At 19.8% G+C, this 26,881-nt stretch overlaps 2 protein-coding genes across 2 annotated transcripts; one reads left to right on the top strand and one right to left on the bottom strand.

Moving 5' to 3' along the window:
- Nucleotides 1–2,954: 2,954 nt before the first annotated feature.
- PADL01_1121200 (conserved Plasmodium protein, unknown function) lies at nucleotides 2,955–9,920 on the top strand (the record flags this gene model as incomplete). Its single annotated transcript, XM_028682676.1, has 1 exon — nucleotides 2,955–9,920. The coding sequence occupies one exon, from the start codon at nucleotides 2,955–2,957 to the stop codon at nucleotides 9,918–9,920; it is 6,966 nt and encodes a 2,321-aa protein (XP_028538930.1).
- Nucleotides 9,921–10,584: 664 nt separating this feature from the next.
- PADL01_1121100 (dynein heavy chain, putative) lies at nucleotides 10,585–26,649 on the bottom strand (the record flags this gene model as incomplete). The annotated part of the gene is made up of 3 exons (XM_028682675.1): nucleotides 10,585–10,654; nucleotides 10,808–23,750; nucleotides 23,889–26,649. 3 exons carry the CDS (start codon nucleotides 26,647–26,649, stop codon nucleotides 10,585–10,587), a joined length of 15,774 nt encoding a protein of 5,257 aa, XP_028538929.1.
- Nucleotides 26,650–26,881: the final 232 nt, after the last annotated feature.

The following is a 26,881-nucleotide window of genomic DNA, read 5'->3' as shown; positions in this document are numbered from 1 at the left end:
AAGAAATATTATACTAACCTAATTTTTTATTATTTGTATATAAAGAAAACATAAAAACTTTCAATAATCTTAGAATACATAATTGTATTATTTATACATATATGAAATTTTACTTTTATATCTTAAATAATTTCCTGATAATTTGTATTTATAATATATATATATATATAATATATATATATAATATATTAATCATAATTTTGTATATAATATTATATATATGTTAAATATATATATAAAAACATATACAACTTTATATCACAGTATTATATCTATATAATAATTAACGTTATATTTTATAAATATTATATATATATATATTATATATATATATATATATATAGTTGCACTTAATTTTATATATGTATAAAAAAATGAATATATAGTACACAATTGTATGTTTATATATTTTATTTATTATAACATATTTTTATAAGTAAACACACTCACTATAATTATAAATAATTTCCATGCACTAAAAAAAATAATAAAAATAACATGAAATTTTAAAATATATTTTATTTATAATTTATATTTATACTATTTTTTTAATATGTGCATAAAATGATAAAATATTTATATTCCATTAACGTTTTAAAGAAAAGAAATAAAATGAAAAATGAAATATTAAAAAAAGGAAAAAAATTAAAAAATGAAAAAAAATGAAAAAAGGAAAAAAAATGAAAAATTGAAAAAAGGAAAAAAAATGAAAAATTGAAAAAAAAGAAAAAGTAAATAAATAATAAAAAATGTTGCAACGTATTGTTTTTATTTATATAATGGACTGAGTAATAATGAAAGAATAAAAAAAAAAAAAAAAAAAAAAATTAATAAAATTATATAATAACGTAAAATATATATATATATATACATATATAATAATATAAATATTAAAAATATTATAAAATAGGTTATATATATATATATATATATATATGTTTGAGTTCCTTCATATATATTATATAATATAAAAATACGAGTTTACAATTATTATATTTTATTATTATTATTTTATATATATATATATATATATAACATAGTAATATTAAAATTATAGAAGTCTATATATTTTATATAATATTTTTATATATTTATTATTCACAGTATGATACTCAAGTTATTATATAAAATATATTTTATTAATATTTAAATGGTAAGTACATTTATGCATTTATATAAGACGAAGGAAAAAAGAAAAAGAAAAAAAAAAAAAAAAAAAAAGAACCAGAAAAAAAACGTCTTTCCAGAAATATATATATATGTATGTATATATTTTTTTAATATCCTTTTTCATTACCCATATGAATAGGAAAATATTTTTTTATATACAAAACTATATATACCAAGACATGTAATTTTTAGTTTTAAAAATTATATAATGCTGAACCATACATATTTCTACATTATATGTATACAAAATGATTTTACAAAAGTATATATTTCAGTATTATTATTATTTTTTTTTTTTTTTTTTTTTTTTTTTTTAATCAAAAAATAACAACCATTGGTGTGTTTTTCTTTGTACTACTACAATAAAGCATACAATACAACCATATATACCTTTCAAAAAATAAAGAAGAAAAAATTAAAATATGAAATTAATATAAAACATTACTGATATATATAAATGTACTAAGTTTGTAAAATAAAAAAAAAAGAAATATATAAATATATATAATATATATAATATATATATATATATATATATATATAGAGAACATGAAATATATTCATCACATTGCCAAGAAGTTATAAGACCAAAGTTATATATAAACAAATTTTCCTTTTACTTTTTTTTAAAGTTCATTAAAAAAAAAAAATTCAGTTGAATTTTCATAAATATTTACAAATTAAAATTTACTTTCAAGATTTTGTTAAAAAAAAAAAAAAAAAAAATCAGGCAAAATGTTTATATTGTGATAAATAAAACATAAAAAAAAAAAAAAAAAAAAAAAAAAAAAAAAAAGTAAAACATTATCTTATAAAAATAAAACAGAGATGGATTATTTTAATAAAAGTGAATATTTAATAACATATAAAAGAATATTATAATTATATAAATATATATATATATATATATATATATTTTTTATATTATAATGAATGAAAATATATCAAGTAAAAAATATATAATTATTACGCGTATAAAAATATTTATATAAATTATCATCATACCATAATATTTATTTTTTTTTAATATAATAAATAAAATATATATATATATATATTATATTATATATTATACATATATATATATAATATTTCTTGCGTTCCAATATCATACTCAATATATATTTATATATATTATATATATATATAGGAATTTTTTATATATAAATATTATATATAATATAATATATATATTATATATATGAATATTTTTAATATATATATTTTTATTACGGTTATAATTTTTTTTTTCATTTTAATTATATATTTTTTTCATATAATTTTTTTTTTTTGTGACTTAAAATGAAAGAAAAAGCATTCTTTATATATGATTGGATGGTATTTATTTGGAATAATAAATATAATTTAAGATGGTATTTAGAAAAATTGATAAAATTATGTTTATAATAAAAAATATATATATAATATATATATATATTATATATTTTTTTATATATTTATATTCATTTCGTTTTAAGAAATGATGATATTAATATAAAAGATAAACCATTTTACTTATATATAATATAAAGAAATATATATATATATTATAAGTATATATTTTTTAATATAATTTCACTTTTTCCTTTTTTATCATGTTCAAAATGTTTATTTAGTAAACTATATATATATAATATATAATGTTATATTAAAGTTATACATATATATATATTTATATATTTATATATATTTATATATATAGACGTATATTATATAATATGTATATAATATATATTTATAAAGGAACATAAAAAAAAAAAAAAAGGGAAAAGCAAGCAGAAAAGATGAAAAGGAATAAAAATGATGATAATAACTACAGTGACGTGAAGAGTAAAGAAAATCAAAATGATAATAAAAAAAAATGCAAAAACAAAAATATAAATAAAAGTAACAGAAAAATAAAGAAAATATTGATAAGATCCTTAAGAAAAAAGTTAAAGAGTAATTTAAAGAAATTAAATGAACAACATGAATATTTAGAACATATTTTGAAAAATATAAATTATTTAAAATTTGATAATGAAAACCAACTGCAAGAATATTATAATGAATTAAAAAATATTTCGAAAGAATTAAAAAATGCTTATGAAATAAATAATGATGATATAGCATTATTAAAAATTGAAAGAGATTTAATTAAATCTGAATTCACAAAAAGTAGGAAAAGTTTAAAAATATTTAATCATCATATTCCTGAAGAATGTTTAGAAGATGAAGATATGATAGGATGTGAAAAAGAAAAGATTGGAAAATGTGAAAAACGTAAAAAGAAAAAAAGAAGAAATAGTACAAATCATTCTCAAAATTATATTAATTCATTAACACCTTTACAAAATTTTCATGCAAACTCTTTATGTGTGAAATGTAAATGTGAACATCATCGTTTTTCAGCTGAATATTTAAATATAAAAAATTCAGTAGTTCTAGATTTATTTAATACGTTATCAAAAAATAAATATTTTAAAGAAACAAATATTTGTGAACAAAGTTTTTTTTATCAACAATGTAATCGAATATATAAACAAGAAAAAAAAAAGTTAATAAAAAATGGTATGCTACCTTGTTCCTCTCTTTTGAAGAGGAAAAAGAAGATAAAACCAAAAAATAATAAGGAAGAAAATCAAAACCAATTAACTGTGGATTTCTCTAACTTGTGGGAAGAAAAGGAGAACATAAAAAATGTTCAATCTATTGATGATAGTAATGAGAATAAGATAAGAAATAATTATGAACATATAAAATGTGATATATTAAATGGAGATAAAGTAGTAAATAATGATAATATGTTAAATGATAATCACATGACAAATTATGACCATACAATGAATAATAAATATAATAATAATAATAATAATAATAATAATATTTATAGTAATAATTTTTGTGCTTTTAAATATTCGCATGAAAAATACTCAAATAACAGATTCGGAAGCCATTCGAATAAAACATGGAATGACAGCAATAATGTAAACAATTATATATCTAATATGTTATATGAAAATAATAAAAATAAAGTATACTGGTTCGATATGAATAAGTCTATAAATAAAGATGTAAAGAAATATAATGTAAGAAATAATATACATAATATGTTACATTTCTTTACTAGTATAAGTAAAGTATATTATTGTGAAGTTGTTAATAAAAAAAGAGAAAAAATTTTAAGTAATGATGATTATAAAAATAATTCAATGGAGAAGTTTTATGATTATGTATTTGCCGATGATTCATGTGATGTTATGTCTAATGATGATATCGCAAGTGAACAAAATAATAATAACAACAATAATAATAACAATAATAATAACAACAATAATAACAATAATAATAATAATAATATATCTTTTTCAAATCATGATGATTATTATAATAATGAATCGAGAAATAATTATATCTATATATATATTAAAAGAGAATATATTCCAGAATATTTATTTAATATTAAAAAAAAAATTAAATTAATTTTAAATTTTTCTTCAAGTGATATGGATAATGTTCATAATAAAAATTGTCCTTTTTATTCAAAGAAAAAACACGATAATGATCAAAAAAAAATGTATAGTAATCAATTATATGATAATAATAATATTTATTGTAATTATTGTAATAACTGTGTTGACGATAATGTAAATTACTATGTAACCCCTGAACAAAAGAAAAAAAGAGGTAGACTTAATAGTAAAAAGAAAAATATACAAAAAGGTGAGAAGAAACATAAGTTGAAAAAAAAAAAAGATCTTAGTTTTATTGATTATATTAAAAAGGAAGAGAGAGAAAAGAGAAAAAAGCAAAGACAAGACCAAGAAAAAGGGAAAAAGAAAATACAAACGAAAATAGAAAAACAAAATGGTAGTAAAGAAGACCATATGTATGACCCACAGTTTGAAGATGATGGTCATGATAATGGTGATAATAATGGTGATAATAATGATAATAACCATCATATGAATAAAAAAAACATCTATCCAAAAAAAAGCTGCCCTTTTGGTTTTATATGTAAATATAAACATTTCTTTAATAAAGTTAAGAAACATAAAATGAAAAGAAGAACTGTAAAGAAACATATTAAATATGATCATGATAATGATTATGATCATATAGGATTAGATGACAATGTGTTATATAATAATGTCATATTAAATTTTCTGAACAAATTAAATATAGAAGAAGAAAATGAAAAGTATCATTATTTTTACGTTCATAATATTGAATATGATAATTCGAAATATGATATTGTAAGTATTAGAAGAGATATGGAAAGAATTCTAAGAAAAAAGGAGAAAAAAAAAATTACGTCCTTTTCACCTGTGCTATTATTAAATTATGTAAATAAAAAATATTCGTTCATTAAAATTATAAAGAAGGAAAAGAAAAAAGAAAAAAAAAATATAAATAAAAATATAAATAAAAATATGAATGATGAAGATAATAATAATAATATTAATGGAGACAATAACAATTCAAATGAAAATATTATCAAAAAAAAAAGAGGGAGAGGAAGAAAAAGGAAAAACCCATTACCAAATGAAAAACAAACAGAAGGGGATAATATTTTGAATAATAATGAAGAAGAAAAAGGTGAAAACCAAAAAAAAAAAAAAAAAAGAAAAGAAAAGAAAAATATAGAAGAAAAAAATAACTCAACATTAAATAATAATAATAATATGAAAGAGTATAAAAATAAGAAAATATATATAAAACGTAAAAATCGTGTACATAAAAAAAAAGGAGATTTCTTTTTTGATGTTTCATTTTCGTTTGAAGGTATGAAAAATAATTTAATAAAAAGAGAAGAAGTAGAAGTACATTATTTAAATATAAACAAATATATGTTAAGTTTTAATGATACAAATGATGAAGTAACATTAAAATATTATTTATCTCATATGCAGAATAGGGATTTTAATATTGAAATCATAAATAAAAAAATGCCTATAGAAATTGTACATTTCTTTGATTATTATATAAATAGAAAAAATCAGTTAGATAAAACCATGAAAGAGCATAGCAAAATATATAAACAAATATATAAATTATGGAAAGAAGATATAGATATAAATGAAAAAGAAAATGAACAAAAAAATATTTTTACATGGGGTATATTACCAGTACGTGCATACGATCATCCAAATATATTTGTTCCATTACCTTGTGGATTTAAGCATAATAATAAAAGCTTGGCATATTATGCATTATCTAATGATAAGAAAAAGAGTGGTGATAAAAATATATTAGAAGAAAAAAAAGAAAAGAAAAAAGAATATATGAATATAAAATATACTAATTTGACAGGTCCATGTATAAATTGGCGTAGAAATTGTATATTTGTTAATGATATAAAAAAAAAAAAGTTTTTACACTTATCAGAATATTATCCATATTTCTATTGTTTGCAGAATATTAAACTGTCTTTATTTTCATTACAAAGAAATGTTGTATATAATAATTTAAATAATATTCTTCATGTTAAACCAGATGAACCTTTGAAGGATAATTTTGAAAATATGAATATGCATATTCCATGTAAAAAACAGAGTACTATAATAAAAGATCATCCTACTGATCCAACAAATGTTAATCTGAAAAACGTGGATGAGAATAATGTGGATGAGAATAATGTGGATGAGAATAATGTGGATGAGAATAATGTGAATGATACAAATAGTGTAAATGATAATACCGTTCATTTAAATTATGCAAATAATACATGTGATGAAAAAAACTCTGCAGATACTTTCAATACTTATGATAGTTATAATATATATGATACCGTTGTTGATGTTCATAATAATAACCATAATAACCAAAATAAAGGTATTATTGCTAATGATACAAAGAATGTATCAAAAGATATAGGCAAAAATAAAAATAGTAGAGATAGTTTTACAACTACTACAACAAGCAATGGTAGTAGTATTTATAAGAATAATAAAAACAATAGTAATATTAAAGAAGAAATTGAAGAAAAAGATTTATATAAATTTTTTACGAATGAAGATATTTTAAATGAAAAAAATTATATATGGACTAAACAAGAAATCCGAACATTTTTAGAAAAATATATTTTATATCCAAAAAATTTTGATAAAATAAGTCAATATTTAGAATGTAAAAATACGAAACAATGTGTTGAATTTTATTATCTAACGAAAAATTTTTTTTCTTTAAAAAAATTATTATTAGTTATATCAGAAAGTAAATTAAAACGAAATAAAAAAAGTGGTTCAAATGAACTACAAAAAAAAAATACTAAAGAAGAAATGGTAAATAAATTAATGAGAAAAATTGAAAAGAATTATGTAAAAACAGAATTTGAAGATATGAATTTTATGAATTCCTATTTTATAAATGTAAGAAATTTTTTTAAAAATTATTTTGTCAAATCATATAAAAATTCTCATTTTAAGAGAAAAAAAAGTCATAGTCATAATAAACATAATAAATCAAATAATTATAATAATTATGATATAAATAAAAGTGTAATATTAGAAAATATGTCTGATGGATATGTAATTCCAAAAAATTATAATTTTATTATAAGTGCTAATAGAAAATTATGTTTCTTAATTAAAAATAAAGAAGATTTTATATATAATGGTATCAATTCTGATATTATTGAAATAAATTATAATAATAACAATCCACAAAATGAATATTGTATTTCCAATGAACCAAATAATATGATGAATAATAATAATCTGCCTATTAATTGTGTTGAATATATGAAAAATAATAAAATGGATGGAACTCAAATTGGAAATAAAAAAAAATATTCTAATCATAATAGTAATAGTAATATTTTTCATAATAATGATGATATGAAAATTTTTAATATGTCACAATCAGATTATGTAAAAAATGAAATGTCTCTATTGGATATGAAAAATAATAAAGGGAAAAAAAAAAAAAGTGATATATTTATTTCTAATTATTCAAAAAATTCTGTATCGAAAGATACAAATAAAGAATCATCTTATAATATAATAGATAATGAAAATGTTATATATTTTTCCAATTTAAATAATTCTAATAGTAATCCATTAATTGATCAAAAAGGAAAATATGAAAATAAAAAAATTTTAATTAATTCTGAATCAAATGAATATCAAACTGGAATAATTACAACTAAAGGGGATGACAAAGAAGATGAAGAAGGAAAGCAACAACAAGAACAAGAACCACAACAAAAATCACAACAAATATCACAACAAATATCACAACAAAAAAAACAAGATTATCAATATGGTGGTCAATATAAAAATACAAATCAAATTGAATATCATAATGGAGAAGACAAAGGACAAGAAGCAAGTGCTTTGATTTCACACATAAAAAATAAATCTGAAAAGAATAAAGAACGCGAAACATGTGAAGAAAGTTTATTTAAATGCTTTGAGTTTTTAAAAAATATGAACTACAGACTTAATGAAAATACAAATAAAAATTCTTTACAACATTCCAAATCAACAAGTTTTACATATGATCAGAAATCCAAAAAAGGAGTAAAGAAAAATAGTATGCAAAAAGATAATAAAAATGTAAAAAAAAATAAACATTTTGCAAATATCAAAAATGTAAGTATACTTCAAAAAGGAAAAGCAGTTAAAACTATTCCTATTAATAATAAAACCGCAAGTCATAATAATAAAGTGATAAATAACAACAAATCTGTTAGTAATAATAACAAGTCTGTTAGTAATAATAACAAATCTGTTAGTAATAATAACAAGTCTGTTATTAATAACAAATCTGTTAGTAATCATAGAAAAGTATCACAAAAATTAGGGGGATCCAATTCTTTTTGTAAGAAAAATATATCGAGTCAACTTGTCTCAAGTAAAATGAAAGAAACAAATCCAAAGAGACCATTAGTAGATGTACAGGTTGAAAACGATATTCCTTTGAAAAAGAAAAGAATAGTCAAAAATGAAAATAATGAAGAAAATACTAACGAAATAGAAAAAAGTACAAATGATGCAAAAGCTAATAAACAATCACAAGTAATCAGAAGGAAAAATAATGAAGGGCAATTTTGTGCAAAAATAATTAAAGGAGTACAAAACAAAATGATAAATCAAAAAGAGAAGGAAGATGAAATGATAAATCATTATGATAATGAAAAAATGAAGAATCATATTAATGGATTCAAAAAAAATATTGTATTGAATGAAAAGGAAGAAGAAAAATTCTCTCTTAACCATAATGATGAAAAGATATCATTATTAAAAAAAAAACAATATAATAATAAAAAATATATTTCTTCTTCCATTATAAAAATAAATGGTGATATAAATCATAATTCTATTGACGCACATTTAAATAATATAAAAATTAAAAATATAGAAACCATAAGTAATGAAAACGAACATTTATATACGAATAATAATTATATAGAATTGGTTAAAAATAGTGATATTATATTAAATGGTAATTATGTAAATCCATCTTCTGATGGACAAAAAAGAAAGACATTTCATATGAATTTAGATAATAATAATAATAAGTTAATAGAAAATATATTAAAACCATATGTTAAAGCAGAAGAAGAAGAATTGGAGTATTCTAAAAATCTTCGAAAAATTGCAACAAAATGGACAGATGAAGAAAAAGATATTTATTTTAATATCTTTGGAAAGGAAGGAAAAAATTGGGATGCTCTTTATGGAGCCTTAGAACCATTTGGCAAAACAAAAGATCAAATAAAAAATTTTTATCAAAACACAATAGCAAAAAGGAAAAAAACCATATAACACCATAAAAATAAAATGAACATATATATATATATATATATATATATATATATATATGTGTGTCTGTTTGAATTAATTAAAATTTGCATAAAATTAAAAATATTAATTTTTTTTTTTTTTTTTTTCATGTTGTTTACTATTTGAAATAGCATGATATACTTTTGAAAATGTTTTATTATGTATACATATATTTTATTTATATTCTTGAATAATTATATTAGATAAAATTGTTCTAGGTTAAAAAAATAAATAAATGATTATTTAAAATAAAATATAATAATTAAAATTTCAAATTTGTGATTATTTTTTATTTTATCCTATTCATTTGTTTTTATCTTGATTATTTTATATATATATATATATATTTTTTTTTTTTTTTTATGTCTTTTTATTTATATGTATATACACTTTAATTAAAAGTTGGCATTAAACATTTTTTTTTTTTTTTAAATTTGTTATAGCATGATGTTTATTTTTTATTTTTTTTAATTTTGACTTATTAAATATTTCATATATAGATATATAATAAAGACTTTTAATTATTTCAACTAATGATTTTTATTAATATGATAATATAAAATGTTTATAAAAATAAATCTACTAAAATAATGGGGATATTATTTCATGTATTTATATAATAATATATTATAATAAAAAGTCAAATTTAATCATCCGATAAGAAAAGTGCAACACCAGCTAATATCCATTTGTCTTCTATATCTTCCATTTCTAAACTGTAAAATAAAGGGGAAAAAAAAAAAAGAAATATATATATATATATATAATAACAGTGTAGTATCTAGAAATGTATAAAATATTTAACTTTATGTATTATATATACATTGTTCATATATTTTTGTATTTTTTATTTTATTTTTTTTGAATACTTTAGATCTATTGAACAAACAAAAGTATTTCCCCTGTCTGAAGTGACATAAAGAGGTGTATCCAATGAACGATATTCCATATTTTCTTTTAAGAGTTCATTTTGTTCATTAGTAATACAATATACATAAATTAGAGGCATAGAATAATAGATATGTTTAGGCACAGATTCTATTATATTTCCATAAGATACATTATCATTTATATTATCCTTATCGAATGTAAAAGTATCATTTTTCGAATTAATAAACCAAGAAGCTCCTTGTAAATATAATCCATGAATATATAATGCATTATTTTTATTATTTAAATCTTCTAATTTTGTTATATTGGTTACTTGCCATTTTAATTTAAGTTTATCAATAGGTACTTTATTTTCTTGAGCAAATTTTTGTTTAATAGCTGTTAGAAATGAGATAGGATTAAATAATGCAGATAACCATACAGAATTTGGTAGAAAAATATTATTTCTTATTTTAGAAACCCATTCTTTTATAAATATTATTCTTAATTTAAAATTTTCAAACCATGGCATCAATTTTTTTTTTGATGGATAAGAATAATTTATCCATATTTGTGGTATATTATGTAGCATTAATGATTTGATAGTATTTTGAATTTTATCATTCATATTTAATATACCATCTAATACTAATTTAATTTCTATTAATGTATCATTAATACATTCTATTAATTTGTTAAATTTTTCAGCTTCTTTTAATGCTATTACCATAAATGTATTTGTTTGACTATCTTCGATTTTTAAATCAGTTGTATCAATTTTATCTGGTAATTCATTTAATAAATGATTAATTATATCATATATAATTTTTGTACTTTTATTACTTCCTGAATGTTTTTCATCTTCATCATCTTCCTCTTTATGTATCGTTTCCTTTTTTTGATCATGTGCATATTTATTATCACCAATTTTTTCTGTATTTCTTATTTTCGTATTTTTTTTATAACTTTCTGTTGATGCAATTTCTTTATTACTTAATTCTTGTAAAGTTTGTAATATTCGTGAGCATTCATTTTTCATATATTCAATTTCGGCATTTATGTGTAACCCTAATAAATAAGTTTGTTCTTTATTCAATTTCTCATCTATATATTTTTTTAGTTGATTGATATTATATTTACTACAATCAGGAAACTTAAATACATCGAACAAAATATTATGTTTGGTATTTTTTAAAATGAGTTTTTCTTCACTTTCATCTTCATTATCATTACTATTATTGCTATCACCATCATCATCATTATTATTATTATTATTATTAGTACTATCCTTTGGGTGGTGAAAATCCATATTAAAGTTTTTCTTTTTTTCATTATATGACATATTTGTTGTAAGACTATTTTTCTTTTTTTCATTTATAGTTAATATATTTCTATATATCTCTTTAAGTATATTCTTAACATATGTCTTATTTATTCGTCTATCCCATATATCTGTTATATGTCCACCATATATAATTTCTCCTATTAAAAATAATACATCTGCTAAAGGAAAACTTTCATATGTATTTAAATATCTTTTAATAATATTAAATGATATTTCTAAATCATTATCATTAAATGAATATGATTGACTAAATCCGATTTTTCCATATAAAAATCTTCCTAATAATAAACTATGATAATAAGAAAGACCCAATATTACTGTTTTTAATTTATCATCATATTGTCCGTTTTCAAATTTATCAAGACAACATTTTATATTATCTTTTAAACTATATGATTTTTCATTATTTATTCTAAAGCATTTCTTTAATAATTTTTCGGGTAATAATTTAGTATCTTTTTCATTTGGTATAGCTGCAGATAAGAATAAACGAAAATTTACATGTGCATCTAAAAATATTTTATCCAGTATTTCTTCAAATTCTTTTAACCATTTTGTCATTAAATGAATATTTTGTAAAAATATATATCCTCCACATTTAGATATTTCTTTTAAATATTTTAAAGCAATACTTTCTTGTCCTTGACCCATGGATATGTTAACATAAGTTATTTTATTTTTATTATTATCATTTTTTTTGATAGCATTATTTTTCATTTTATTTATATAATCTTCAATTTCTTTAGAAGGATCATAACCAGTTGTTAACAAAAATAAAACGGGTGTTTTATTATCAATATATTCATCTAATATATTTTCTAATGCATATGTATTATTTTTTTCATCATTTGTCATTTTTATATTTTTTGTAATGTAATTTTTTAATGAAATTAAAAATCTATCTTTACGTAATACTCGAATTAATAATAATTTTGAAAAATCTTTTATATTATTATATTTTCTAGGTAATTCTTCATTTTCTACTTTTTCACTTAAAAACCATTGTTTCCATGACATACTTTCACTTTCAAAACTTTCAGTAATGTTTTCAAAATCTTTTAAATTTTCTAAATTCTTACAATCTTCATATAATTCTTCATTAATAAATGATTTATTCATTAATTTTTTTTCCATACTTTCATTCTCTTTTTTATTTTTAATCATTGTTATATTATTACTACTTAACTTATATTTAGGATTAATAAAAATTTCTTCCTCTTCTTCACTTATTTTCTCATTTAATTTTTCTAAATGTAACATAATCAAACATTTTACAATTAATTTATCTCTCTCTAATAAACCTTTATCCATATACATCCACATTTTTATATTCAATAAATCTGTTAGCATATTTACTCTTTTTTCAACTTCATTCTTATCTATTTTCGTTTCTTCATTTGTAAAATCATCGTTTTCTAAATCTTCTCCTTCTAAATCATCTTCTTTGTCCTTATCAATTTTTTCGTTTTCTTCATATGTGCAATTTTTATTCTCCTCTTTATTTTCATAAACTTTGGAGTCATCCATTTTGACCTTTTCGATTTCTTCTTTTCCCACATTTTCTTCATCAACTTTTCCATCTTCTATCTTTTCTTCAACAACTTTTTCTTCTTCCATTTTTTCTTCATCAACTTGTCCATCTTCTATCTTTTCTTCAACAACTTTTTCTTCTTCCATCTTTTCTTCAACAACTTTTTCCTCTTCCATTTTTTCTTCATCAACTTGTCCATCGTGTATCTTTTCTTCAACAACTTGTTCATCTTCTATCTTTTCTTCAACATCTTTTTCTTCTTCCATCTTTTCTTCAACAACTTTTTCCTCTTCCATTTTTTCTTCAACAACTTTTTCCTCTTCCATTTTTGCTTCATCAACTTGTCCATCTTGTATCTTTTCTTCAACATCTTTTTCTTTTTCCATCTTTTCTTCAACATCTTTTTCTTCTTCTATCTTTTCTTCAACATCTTTTTCTTCTTCTATCTTTTCTTCAACATCTTTTTCTTCATCCATCTTTTCTTCATCAACTTTTTCCTCTTCCATTTTTTCCTCTTCCATTCTTCCCTCTTCCATTTTTTCCTCTTCCACTTTTTGCTCTTCCATTTTTTCTTCGTCAACCATTCCTTCTTCTACTTTTTCCTCCTCTTTTATACTACCAATGTAATCATCATCAAAATCGTTGTCTTCACTTTTAAGATAATACTCTTGCTCCTGTTTCACCTTAGTGGGTGATTTATTTGGAGAACTGTCGTTCAAGCATTTGATAAATATTTTCAAGAATATTTCTAAAGAATAGAAATAGAATGAATGTAAGTTTTTTAATTTTTGTAAAATGAAGAAATACATGACTCCTCTTTTTGATAAAGGTCTATATAAGTTGATAATAGTATTAATATGTACTTCTGTATTTTTGACTATTTCTGTTTTTTTAGCTATATTTTCACTTAATAATTTGGTTTTTTCTAAATTTTCGATTAATGAAACATCTTCTAAAATATCTCCTTTAGCATCTGTTAATTTTTGCAAGATTGATGATTGAAGAAAAGAGAGTTGACACATATAATCATATTTTAATAATGATAATTTCTTTTTCTTTTTTGATAAATGATTAAATTCATTTTCTAGAGTAATAGATAATAAATGTTCTTCTAAATCATCTGGTGTAACCGTAAAATTTATTAGAGAACATGCCGATTGTATTTCAGGTTGATAATGAGGATTTGATAATTGTGTATGTAATATTATATAAAAAGATGGATGAAACATAAGTTCTTTATCATTAATATTAATATAATAATTATTTTTTCTCTTAATTATATTCTTTGATATAACATTATATAATGTATTATCAATATATTCATCTGCATTTTCAACAATAATAGAATAACCAAAGGATATACATTCTTCTATTTTTTTTAATAATATTTTATCATTAATATCTGTGATAATTAATTTTTCACTTTTTTCTTTATGACTATTAATTAACCATTTTAAACTTTCCATTTGTGGATCAATAATAATAGGGAACTTATCACTATTTTCTAATATTATATTATTTTCAATACATACCGAATTTAATGTTAAACCTTGTTTACTTAATTTAGATAAAACTTCTTCGTTTATTAATAAATCTAAATTAAAATTATTTACTAAGAATATATCATAAATCATTTCTTCTTTTTTTAAATTATCATTCCCTAATTCATTATCTTTGTTATCATTTTTTATATTCAATTTGTTTGATATGTCAAAGTTATGGTTGTCTGTTTTTTTTTTTTGGATCTCATTATATCCAAAATTTGCACTATTATTATTATTATTACTACTATTATTATTATTATTACTAATACCACTGATGTTATTATTTATTTTTTTGTGCATGGTATTAAAAATATTATTTTGTATTTCATTTTTTCTCTTTAATGTGTCTATACAATTTGTCATAATTTTATTTCTATATTTTTTAGTAAATCCACCACAAAACGTAACAAAAGTAGATGAGAGTAATATATCTGTTAAGATTGTTTTTTTTTTTTTTTTTAAACTTTCATATTGTTTTGACCATGATATTTCTTCACTACTTAAAGCATCTATTAATCTAATTGATAATTCTAGTTTTGTTTTTAATTTCTTTTCTTCTAGAATAACAAGATCTCTTTCATATATAGCATGATCATATTGACTTATTAATTCACTTAATTTTGCTTTTAGTGATTGTACCTTTTCACGTACATTTTGTAATTTTTCATTAGCTTCTTCTAAACCTTTTTTTGTATTATCTAATAATATTCTTTTAGGTAATATATTTTGAATAATTTTATAAAATGATGTTATATTTAAAACCCATTCAGCTAATCCTGCAGCAGCTTTAGATTTTTTTTGTATTGCATTTTTATTAAAATGTGGTAAATTAATTAAATTTTCTACATATTTAAAGTTACAATCAGGAACCAAATTTTCATCAATCTTATTTTTATAATCTTTAAGTAACGATATAAATTTTTCAGGATTAATCATCATTTTTTGTGCAGATTTCCAACTTCGATCTTTAATTTTTCCAAATTTATCTATAGATATAGTTGTATCAATTGTAGCTAATAATTGCATAACAGCTGCAGTAATATCTTCTACTCCTGGAGGTGGTTTGTTTAAAGTTTTTAATTCTTGAATATTTTTTTTATTTAAAGTATTTAAAGCTTCTTCAGCTTGTTCAATTAATGGAATACCTAATCTTATATCATTTTCACATTCTTCTTGTTGTTTAAGAACTTTTTTTTGAATTTCTAAACAATTTTGTTCTTCTATATCAGCTAAATCACTCTCTTTTTTTACAATCATTTTTTCATTACCTATATCTATTGCATATTTTTCAGCAGCTTCCATTTTCTCTTCTGATATTTTCTTTTTATCTTTTAAGCAATTTTTTATATTTTCTACATTTGAACTAGTTTCATTCATTTTTGTGATACCATTTTTAAGCATATTCATTTTATTATTTATATTAGTAATATTTTTTAGTAACATTATATGATATGTTTTGATACTTTCAAGATATAATTTGGGTGTTATATAAATATGGGAGCGTTCATGAGAATAATAAAAGGATGATATATCTAATAGGTCTTCATAACATTCTTTTAGATATTCAGTTATAATATCTTTTAGGTTTACATATTCTTCTTCGTTTAGTATATTATCATTCTTATCATAAATATTATTATTACTACAACTATTATTATTATTGTTCGTAATATTTGTATTGAGATCATTTTGGTTCATCACATTATTACTATAAGTTTTTTTTTTCATATTTTCATCATTTCCTTCTGTATTTTTGAAATAATTATTACCATCAACATTATCCCCATTATTATTATTATTATTATTATTATTAATAATAGTAATATTATCTATCGTTGTTGTAATGTCCCCATTTTTGATGTTTGTTTTATTCATGTCTAACATACCCAATGGGTCATTCAAATGATTTTCATTCATATTATTTTCCATGTCTTTATAATTATCATCTCTATCAATTGCTGATATTGTAGGGATATAATTTTTCCCTATCTGTTTCTCTCCCAAATTTGTATCTTTTTCTATATTTTTATTTTTTAAGTTAATATATTCTTGATCTAATAAAATATCGCCCGTATTTATATTCATATATATATTACTAACATAATTTTTCCCTACACACATTAAAGAATCAGCTTCCCAATTATCATATATATCTATCATAGTATTATTTAATATACATTGGAAATTGTTTGATTTATCTCTAAAATTATTACTAGTTGGTGAAAAACATAAAATGAAATGTAGATTATCATTTACTTTTTTAATATAATAATCGAATATGCTATTATCTGATTGTTCTATACCATCTGCTTTAGCTATATTTCTGATATTATGTATTATATAATCTCGTTCTTCTTTTGTATATAAATCTATAATATTATTTGAACACATATATTCATTAACATATATAAAGAAAGTATCATGTATTTTACTTTCTTTTAAAAATAAAACAATATCTTCATTTTTCATAGCACATTTATGAAAAATGTTTTGTAAATATTTTTTAATATCATTATCAGTACACTGTGCAGAAAAATCCATTTCAAAAAATGTTTTCGATGATATATAAGATGAAAATTTAGATATGGTTGTTTTCCCACATCCTCCTATACCTAATAATAATGCATGTGCTTTTAAATTATCTACTATTCTAATTAATTTACAAATATGTTTAATTGCATCACTAAATAGAACAATATTTAAATTATAGGAATTATTATATTCATTTAATTCTTCATTTAAGAATAATGTTAATTCTTCCATATTTTTACAAATGTCATATGTTTTATCATGACTACCTTTATGAAAATTTGAAAATAATAAAGTGCTATCATATTTCATAACAAATTTATTAATTTCATATTTATTATACATTTTTTTTATTATATCAGTAATAATCTTTTTATATTTTTTCTTATCTTTTTTATTAAGTTTATCTGAATATACTCTTTCACATTCATGTAACCATAAAAATAAAAGTTTATCACAATCTTGAAATGTAACTGGTGTTGTAGTAAGTAATCCTTTGACTATGCTATGAATATCTCTTAAATTAAATTCATAATAAAAATAAGTAGCTGTTCTTTTGAAAGTCTTTTCAATATTATAAAATAAAGATATAGTAGATTTTAATATAGATGGAATTAAATCAGATACATCTTGTTTAAAATTACTAAAATGATTTTTTAATAAAACACTAAATATACTATTGACTGTATTATTTTCTGGGAAATTAATATTTAGTATAAAAAAGTGTCTAATTAATCTTGGATTTATAGTAAAATTGCCTCTATTATAATTCATACAAGATATAAGTTTAGTATTTAATATTTTAATTAAATTTAATTTTTCTAAATCAAACCAAGAATTTGTATCTATATATTGACATAACAATTCAATAGCACTTTGTGTATTATAATCATCACATTTAGGCATATTTATATCATCTATAAAATATATTAATTTTTGTTGATATGGTGGACTAAATTGTTTTCCTGATTTTTTTTCTAAACAGCTTTGCATTAATGTTTGCACATTTTTAGATGTAGTATAATAATTAAAAATCATATAAAAACTTTTAAATTCTTCTTTTTCTTCATTTAATATTTTCTTACATAATTGTGTTTTTCCTACACCAGTTTTACCAATAAATAGAATCGGCATATCAGATTTTAAAAACAATTTACATATATATTTATAAGAATAACTTTCTATTGTTTCAATAAATATATCATCTTGTAATATATAATTTTGTTTTAATTCATTAGTTATTTCTCCTTCATCCCATTCTTTAAATTTATTATTTTCTACATAAAAATCAAAAACACTTATTTTTCGATTAACCTTAATACTTTTAAAAGTATTCTTCCAATATTTATCAAAACTTTTTTTATAATTTACATTATCCTTTTCACCTAAAAATCCACCAAAACACCATATAACTGAATAGATAAAATAATGTTCAACACTCTCATAATTATTATCCATTAATAATATATCTAATAAAGCTGATAATGATTGTATATGAGACATTGGTGATATTTTTATAGATGTTTGTAAAGTACTTAAATAAATAAATGTAGGTTCAACATATTTATACATTAATTTTTCAAATAATTTCTTTATATTACTATTAAAATTATCATGTTTATCTATCCATGATAAAAAATAATTTTTCCATAAATCATTAGGATCTACTGAAAAATAAACTAAACCTGCTCTTGATATTGTAGCAGGAGTAGCAAACATTAAATCACTAAATTCAAAAACTAAATTCATATGATTTTTTAATAATATTCTTTCATTAGATGATAAAGTTAATACTTTATTATCATCCATAACTGAATTCATATTTTCTATCCAATGAGAATCTAAATTTCCATCAAAAATTATATAAGCTTTATCACAATCATCTTTTTTAGAATAATTTCTCATATATTTAGAAAATACACCATCTTTCCATTCTCTTGTTTTTATATGTACATTTCCATATAAATCATCTATATTTATTGATTTAGGATTTATTCGTATACTTACAGTTTTTAAATTCTGCTTTTTTTGATATTCCATTAACATATTAAATAATGTTGTTTTACCACATCCAGCTTCACCCATAATAAATACACAATGTCTTATATTCATTATATCATTTAATTGTATAATCTTTTTAACAAAATAATTTAATCCAAATAAATGATTTTTTTTACAAATATCCATTAATTCTTTTTCTATTTTGTTCAAATTGAAAAATCCTTTTTCTTTATTATCTTCTAAATCGTTTTTTTTTGTTTTCTTTTCTTCTTTTACGTTCTCTAATTTTAATGGTTCATTATTATCTTTTTGTTTTTTATTTTCATTTGTATCATGTTTTATATTATCATTTCTTTCTTCGTTGTTATTATTATGATCATTTATATCATTTACATCATTTACATCATTTACATCATTTATATCGTTTACATCATTTACATCATTTATATCGTTTACATCATTTATATCGTTTATATCATTTTGATTGGAAAAAAATATATCATTAAGCAAACCAGAAAAAATAGGACAATTAGAAGATGATATTTTTGCAATATTTATATCATGTATAGCTGAATAAAGTAATTTATTTTCATCTACATCAGGATAATTTCTTTTCAGATATCCAGCTTTTGTTAATACACTCTTTATGCTTCTTAAACCCCAATCACAATGTTTATCTTTTAATAAACTTTTGGCTAGCTCAAAAAATGTAGTAAATTTTATAGAAAGATATTTTGCATTTACATATCCTTCAGCCATTAACATATTCTCACAAATTTTGTTAAAATCGGGTATAATTACTGTTATAGGTCTGAATAATATTTTAAGACTTTCAGGTAATTTAGATCTACCTAAATAATCAGGATTCATTGTAATAAAAACGGCACAATTTTTTTTTACAATAATTTCATCAGAACCTATAATACATACATTATTATTATTTCGTTTACAATCTAATATAGATTTAAATTGAATAGAACAAACAGATAAAACCTCAGGAATTAATCTATTAAACTCATCAAAACAACACCAACAACCTGTACTACCAATACCTTTAAAAATATTTCCCATACTTTTATAATCTAATTGATCTGAACAATTAAATACATAACAATTTTTTCCAAAAAAACTAGATAAATCTTTTGTAGTCTCAGTTTTACCTGTGCCTGCTGGTCCTGCAGGAGCACATCCCATATATAAACTTAATGCTTGTGTAGCTGTAATATAAATACGACTTGTTAAAGGAGTAATAACTAATCTCTGATAATTTCCTATATAATCATAAGAATAATTAAATGAACAATCCATAATTTTTATTTTAATATATAAGTCTTTAAAATGTGTAAGACACGTATATTTTGATAATTCATTATTTAATATATTATTATTATTATTATTATTATATTCATGTTTTGCTTCTTCATGTTCATTATCTGTATATCTATTATCATTCAATTTTAACTTTGATTCTTCCGTTTGGTTTTCATTTTGTTCGTTAATTTTTTGATTTTTAAAAAATGGATACATTCTAATTTGAGATTGCCAATCGAACATATTTATAGAAATAGATGATTTATTTTTTAGGATAACTTCAAGTACATCTCTATAAAATGTATCTAATGTAATAATACACATAATTTTTATTCTATTTTTAATAGTTAATTTTTTTTGAACTTTTTTAATAACATTTTCTAATTGAAGAATATGATTTTTATAATATTTATTTAATTCTTCATATATATTAATATCTTTTTTAATTAATATATTTTCTACATCATTTACAAAAAATATAGTATTACATAAAATAAATACTTGAGCTAAATAATTTTCATCTATCCATTTTTCTTTTTTATTATTAAATAAATCTTTTAATGTAAATAAATTTGTAATATAATATTTTAATGTATATTTAATATGATCTATTATATCATTTAAATAACATTCAACTTTACCTTTCAAAACTAGACCTTCATGAAAATTACATATTTCTTCTCCATATGATGAAATTAACTTGATAATAGTTTCTTCCTTTTCATCTTTATCATTTTTTATATTATCATCATTTATATTATTTGTAGATTCTTCGTTTTTATTATATTTATATGTCTGTGTTTCATTAGAATCTTCATTTGAAATTTTATTATTTTTTTCTGTACTAGTTTCTTGATTATCTAATTTCACTTCATTTTGTATTTCGTTATCTGTTAATTGCTCATTTTTTGTTACAAATTTTCTAATAGATAAAAATATTTTTTGTACATGTGTATTTACAAGTTTAAAATTATTTCCATTAGATAAAATATCTATTAAATCAGTAGAAGATATAAAAAAGAATCTAGGAAATGATTTACGTTTAGAATCTAAATATTCATTCAATGGTTTTTCACTTTTACATAATTTTACTTTTAATTCTTCTAATTTTTCTATTATTCCTCCTTCGTTTGAAAAATCTACTACTTTTATATTATTATCAATAATTTGTTTTAACATTTCAAGATATTCATCATTAATAGTTAAAAAGAATTTAGAATATAGAGGTAGTTCCTTTTTAACTTCTTCTGAATATATATACATATTTTGTAAATATACCCACAATTTTTCTATATCTTTTAATAATTGTATGACTTCATATATATTGGATATTTTTTTTTGCCATAAATTTAATTCGTCTGAAAAGAAAAGGAAATATTTAGATGAAAAACAATTTTGTAAAGTAACTTGATGTTCTTCTATTGTGTCTATACATATATCATCTATATATGTTAATAGTATATTATTTTTATATTCTTTTTTTTTAAAATATATTTTATCCCAATAATCTTCAAATTTATTAATAGTTTCTTCTATTATTTTTTCATTATATGCTTTTATAATAACTTCTTCAATAGTATCATGATATTTCATAACATTTAATTTATAGAAATATATAGTTAATGTACTCTCATCTATAATTATATTTATTTTCTCTTCTTCTTTATTTTTTTCTTTTTCTTCATTTATATTATTTTCCATTTCTTTTATATGTCTATCTTTTATAAATGGTTTTTTAATTTCACACAAAACAGAAATAAATTTTATAATTTCTTTTAATTTTAATGTTTCTTCTTTACATATATTATGTTTTCTATCTACTTTAATTTTTTTAAAATCATTTTGTAACTTTTTTACTTGTATATCAAAATCTTCTACATCTAAATCTTTAAAAGGACAAAAAAAAAATTCATTTAATATTTCTTCTTTTTTTTTAATAAATAGCCACATCTTTTCAATTTCATGGATTTCATTATTTAAATTTTCAATATCTGTATTTAATTCTTCTACATTATCTATTTTAATAATATTATCTGATATTTGTTTTATTTTTGTAACTTCATCTTTTATTTCTATAAGATATTTTTTTGTAGTTTCAAGTTCTTTTAATGATGAATCATATCCATTATTATGTAAATAAACATTAGATACTTCTAAATTTTTTTTAATATTTACAAATTTATTATAATTTAATTTTAATTTTTTAATACTTTCCTTTTCTTCTTTTATAAATTCATCTTTTAATTCTTTTTCTTTCTTAGACAAGCAAACCGTTTTAAGTTTATGATAAAAGATTAATAAATTTTTAATTACTTCAATTTTTTTCTCTTCTTTTTCTAAAATATTATCTAAATGAAATTTATCTTCACTTTTTTTTTTTTTAATACCTGATAAATCTTTTTTATTGGAATCATCTATTTTTTTGTTATCTTTTTTGTTTTTTAAGTTTAATTCTTCTGCATTTAAGAGGTTTATATAATTTCTTAATTTCTTCATGATATTAGGATCAATATAATCTAGGAATTTCAATTTATTTTCATTTATAAAATCTACAATCTTATTGTTATCTTTTACTTTTAAAAAGTTATTTCTAGTATCATTATTATCATTTAGATGTGTTAAGTTATCTCTCATTATATGTGTATCATTAGTATGGACCTGGTTAATGTGTTTTACATTATCTGTACCATTCAAAAAAAAATATAACAATTATTAATATAATTATTACTATTAATATCATTTTTATATTAGTAGTAATATTACCATTTGTATTATAATTTTTTTTTTTTTTTTTTTTTTTTTTTTTGTGTGTTCATTACTTGTTGTAGTAGAAGAGTATCCTCCAATGCCATCGTTGTTACCATTTTTGAGCTTTTCATTATTTATTAATTCATTGATTTCTTTATCAATATATATTTCTTCCTCTTGAGAAGCATTCACCAAATTATCCTCTTCATGTAAGTTCATAATAACATTTTTTATTTTATCTATATCTATAAGTCCATATAATATATATTGTTCTATAATATTTATGTCATGTATTGCTTCAGGGAATTTATTAAGAAAATGATCAATATTGATATTTAATTGAATTAAATTATTTGTATTCATATTTTTATTTTTTATTAATTCAAATAAAGATTCTCCTTTTCGTAATAAATTCTCTAATCTATCATTAATAAATTGTTTTACATATATTATTTTATCTTTTAAATTATTATCAACTTTTAGAAAAAATGGACTATTCTGAATATTTTCATCTTTTAATTTTACTGTTATTTTTAAGGTTCCATTGAAGTCTAATATTTCCATATGATTATTTATATTACTTTTTATATCTTGATTATTCATTGAGTTTTTATTAGATATATTTTGAGTTCCTTCAAGAATTTCTGAATCATTTTCATTTTTCACTTGTACTACATTACAATTGGACTTTTCATTTAAATTATTATCATTATTATTATTATTATTATTATCATCATCATCATTATTATTATTATTATTTATTTGTTCTATATTATTATTTTTGCCCACATTTTGTATGTTTTCTTTCATTTGATTGTCATTAAGAAATGAGAAATATTTGACTATATAAAATCCATTATTTAGATCATAAACAAAATATTTGATATCATATTGTTCGCTTTTTTGTTCATATATAATACTAATTTGAAATTTATCACCTCCAATTTTTTTAGGTTCATTCAAGCTATTTTTTGCAATCAGAAAAAAGATATTATCCTTTTGTAAACATACTGGTTCTAATAACCCACTTCCAAAAATTAATGTATTTTTAGGATCAATATTATAATAATATTCTAGAAAACAACTATTAGTTGTGTAACATTTATCATTAATAGATAATTGTACTTGACATATATTATTGTGGATTTTATTTTTTGCATTAGGTACTATAGTATATATATTATTTTCATTAATATATATCCCTTCACTATATAAATTTATATCATCAGATTTATATTTCACTAGAATTTTACCTTCATTAGTAAATCCTTTTCCTCTAAACAATAATTTTTTATTTCCATTTATATCACATTGTTTTGGCCATATATTAAATATAGCATATTTTGGTCCAATGATATTACTTATATTCATAATATATATTTTCTTTTTACTATCTGTTATAATTAAATTAGAATCCATAAAATCATATGTTATAGAACAGAATGTTATATTATTTGATATAATAGAATCATCATATATATCATGTTTTGTAGATATCATTTCATTTTTAACATTATTACTATTCTTATTATTCATTTCTTCTATATTATTATTTTTTATTATATTTTCTTCATTATTTTGAATTATATTATATTTCAATTCTTCTAATTTAAAAGTATCATATAACTTTAACATATTCAACTCTATGTTATTATATTCTATCTTTCGATTTCCCTTTTCATCACTAATAATATTATAACCTCCAAAAATAAATATGATATTTCTATCAATAGATTCTACTAACACACTTCTACAAAATACTTTTGAAATATTAAATGAATAAGAAAAATCCACTTCAGACCATTCATTCTTATTTAAATCACATGAATACATATCATTAAAACTTATTTCAGCATTAGTACCACCTAATATAAATAAATTATTTCCATGTATAAATGATATATGACCATATCTAGTTGAAGGTGTATTCCCTTTACAACTTCTTAATATCCATTCATTATTTAATATATTAAATTCATATAAATCATTATAACTACTTCTATCATAACCACCATATCCACCGAATAAAATTAAACTGAAATATTCATAATTTAAACAATTACTTACTATAATACTATTCTTTATTATTTTTATTTCATCCTTTTTAAATTCTTTTTCTTCTTCTATATTATTTTTTCGTATAATATATAAATCTAAACTAGAAAAATAACGAGGACATGGTATATCAGTTGAATATAACTCATCACTTTTATTACTTTTCAAATATTTTTTTAAATTCTTTACATACGAATTATCTAAAATGGAATCATCTTTATCAATATCTTCACCATCCTTGCTATCACTATCATTACTACCATAATCTTGATTCTTTCCATATTTATTTTCACTACAATTTTCATCATCTGTTGGAGAAATATACCCCTTCTCGTTAATTCCATTTATGCCATTTTCTAAATTTTTATCTTTATTTTTTTCTTTACATTTTAATTTTATTTCAACAAATGTCTTATTTAAACTGTTAAATACCCATAAATCATTCAAAGCAACAAAAGGAACTTCACTATTCAATCCACCAAATATTATAACATAATTTTCTAATAATGTGCAAGAATTATGATAGCATCTAATAGATGGTTTTATTTTAATACTCAGAGATTCATACTCTACCTTATCTTTTTTTATATGAATTAAATAAGCATCGTTACATATTATTCCATTATTCTCTTCTATATCTATTCTAAAACCCCCAAATAATAATAGCCCACCTACAGTATAATCAACACTATATCCTAGTATATTTTTCTCTTGAATATTACTTTTTACCTCTATTAAATTTAAAATGTCATAATGTCCTTCCGAAAATTTTGTCATATTTTTTTTTCTTTTTTTTTTCACAGTCGGTTCAAAAAACTGTAACTTAAAATAAAATATGAGCGGTGTATTATAATTTTTTTTTTTTTTTTTTTATTATTATTCTGTTGTAGATTATTTGAAAAAATATATAAAATAATAAAAAATATAAACAATCATGTAATAAATAAAAGTATATTTAGACATATTATATATATATATATATATATATATTTTTGTAATAATAATGAAA

Source organism: Plasmodium sp. gorilla clade G2 (assembly GCF_900097015.1).
Source record: "Plasmodium sp. gorilla clade G2 genome assembly, chromosome: 11".
NCBI lineage: Eukaryota > Apicomplexa > Aconoidasida > Haemosporida > Plasmodiidae > Plasmodium > Plasmodium adleri (nom. inval.).
The sequence above is the reverse complement of the archived record's forward strand: the minus strand, read 5'-3'. Positions and strand labels throughout refer to the sequence as shown.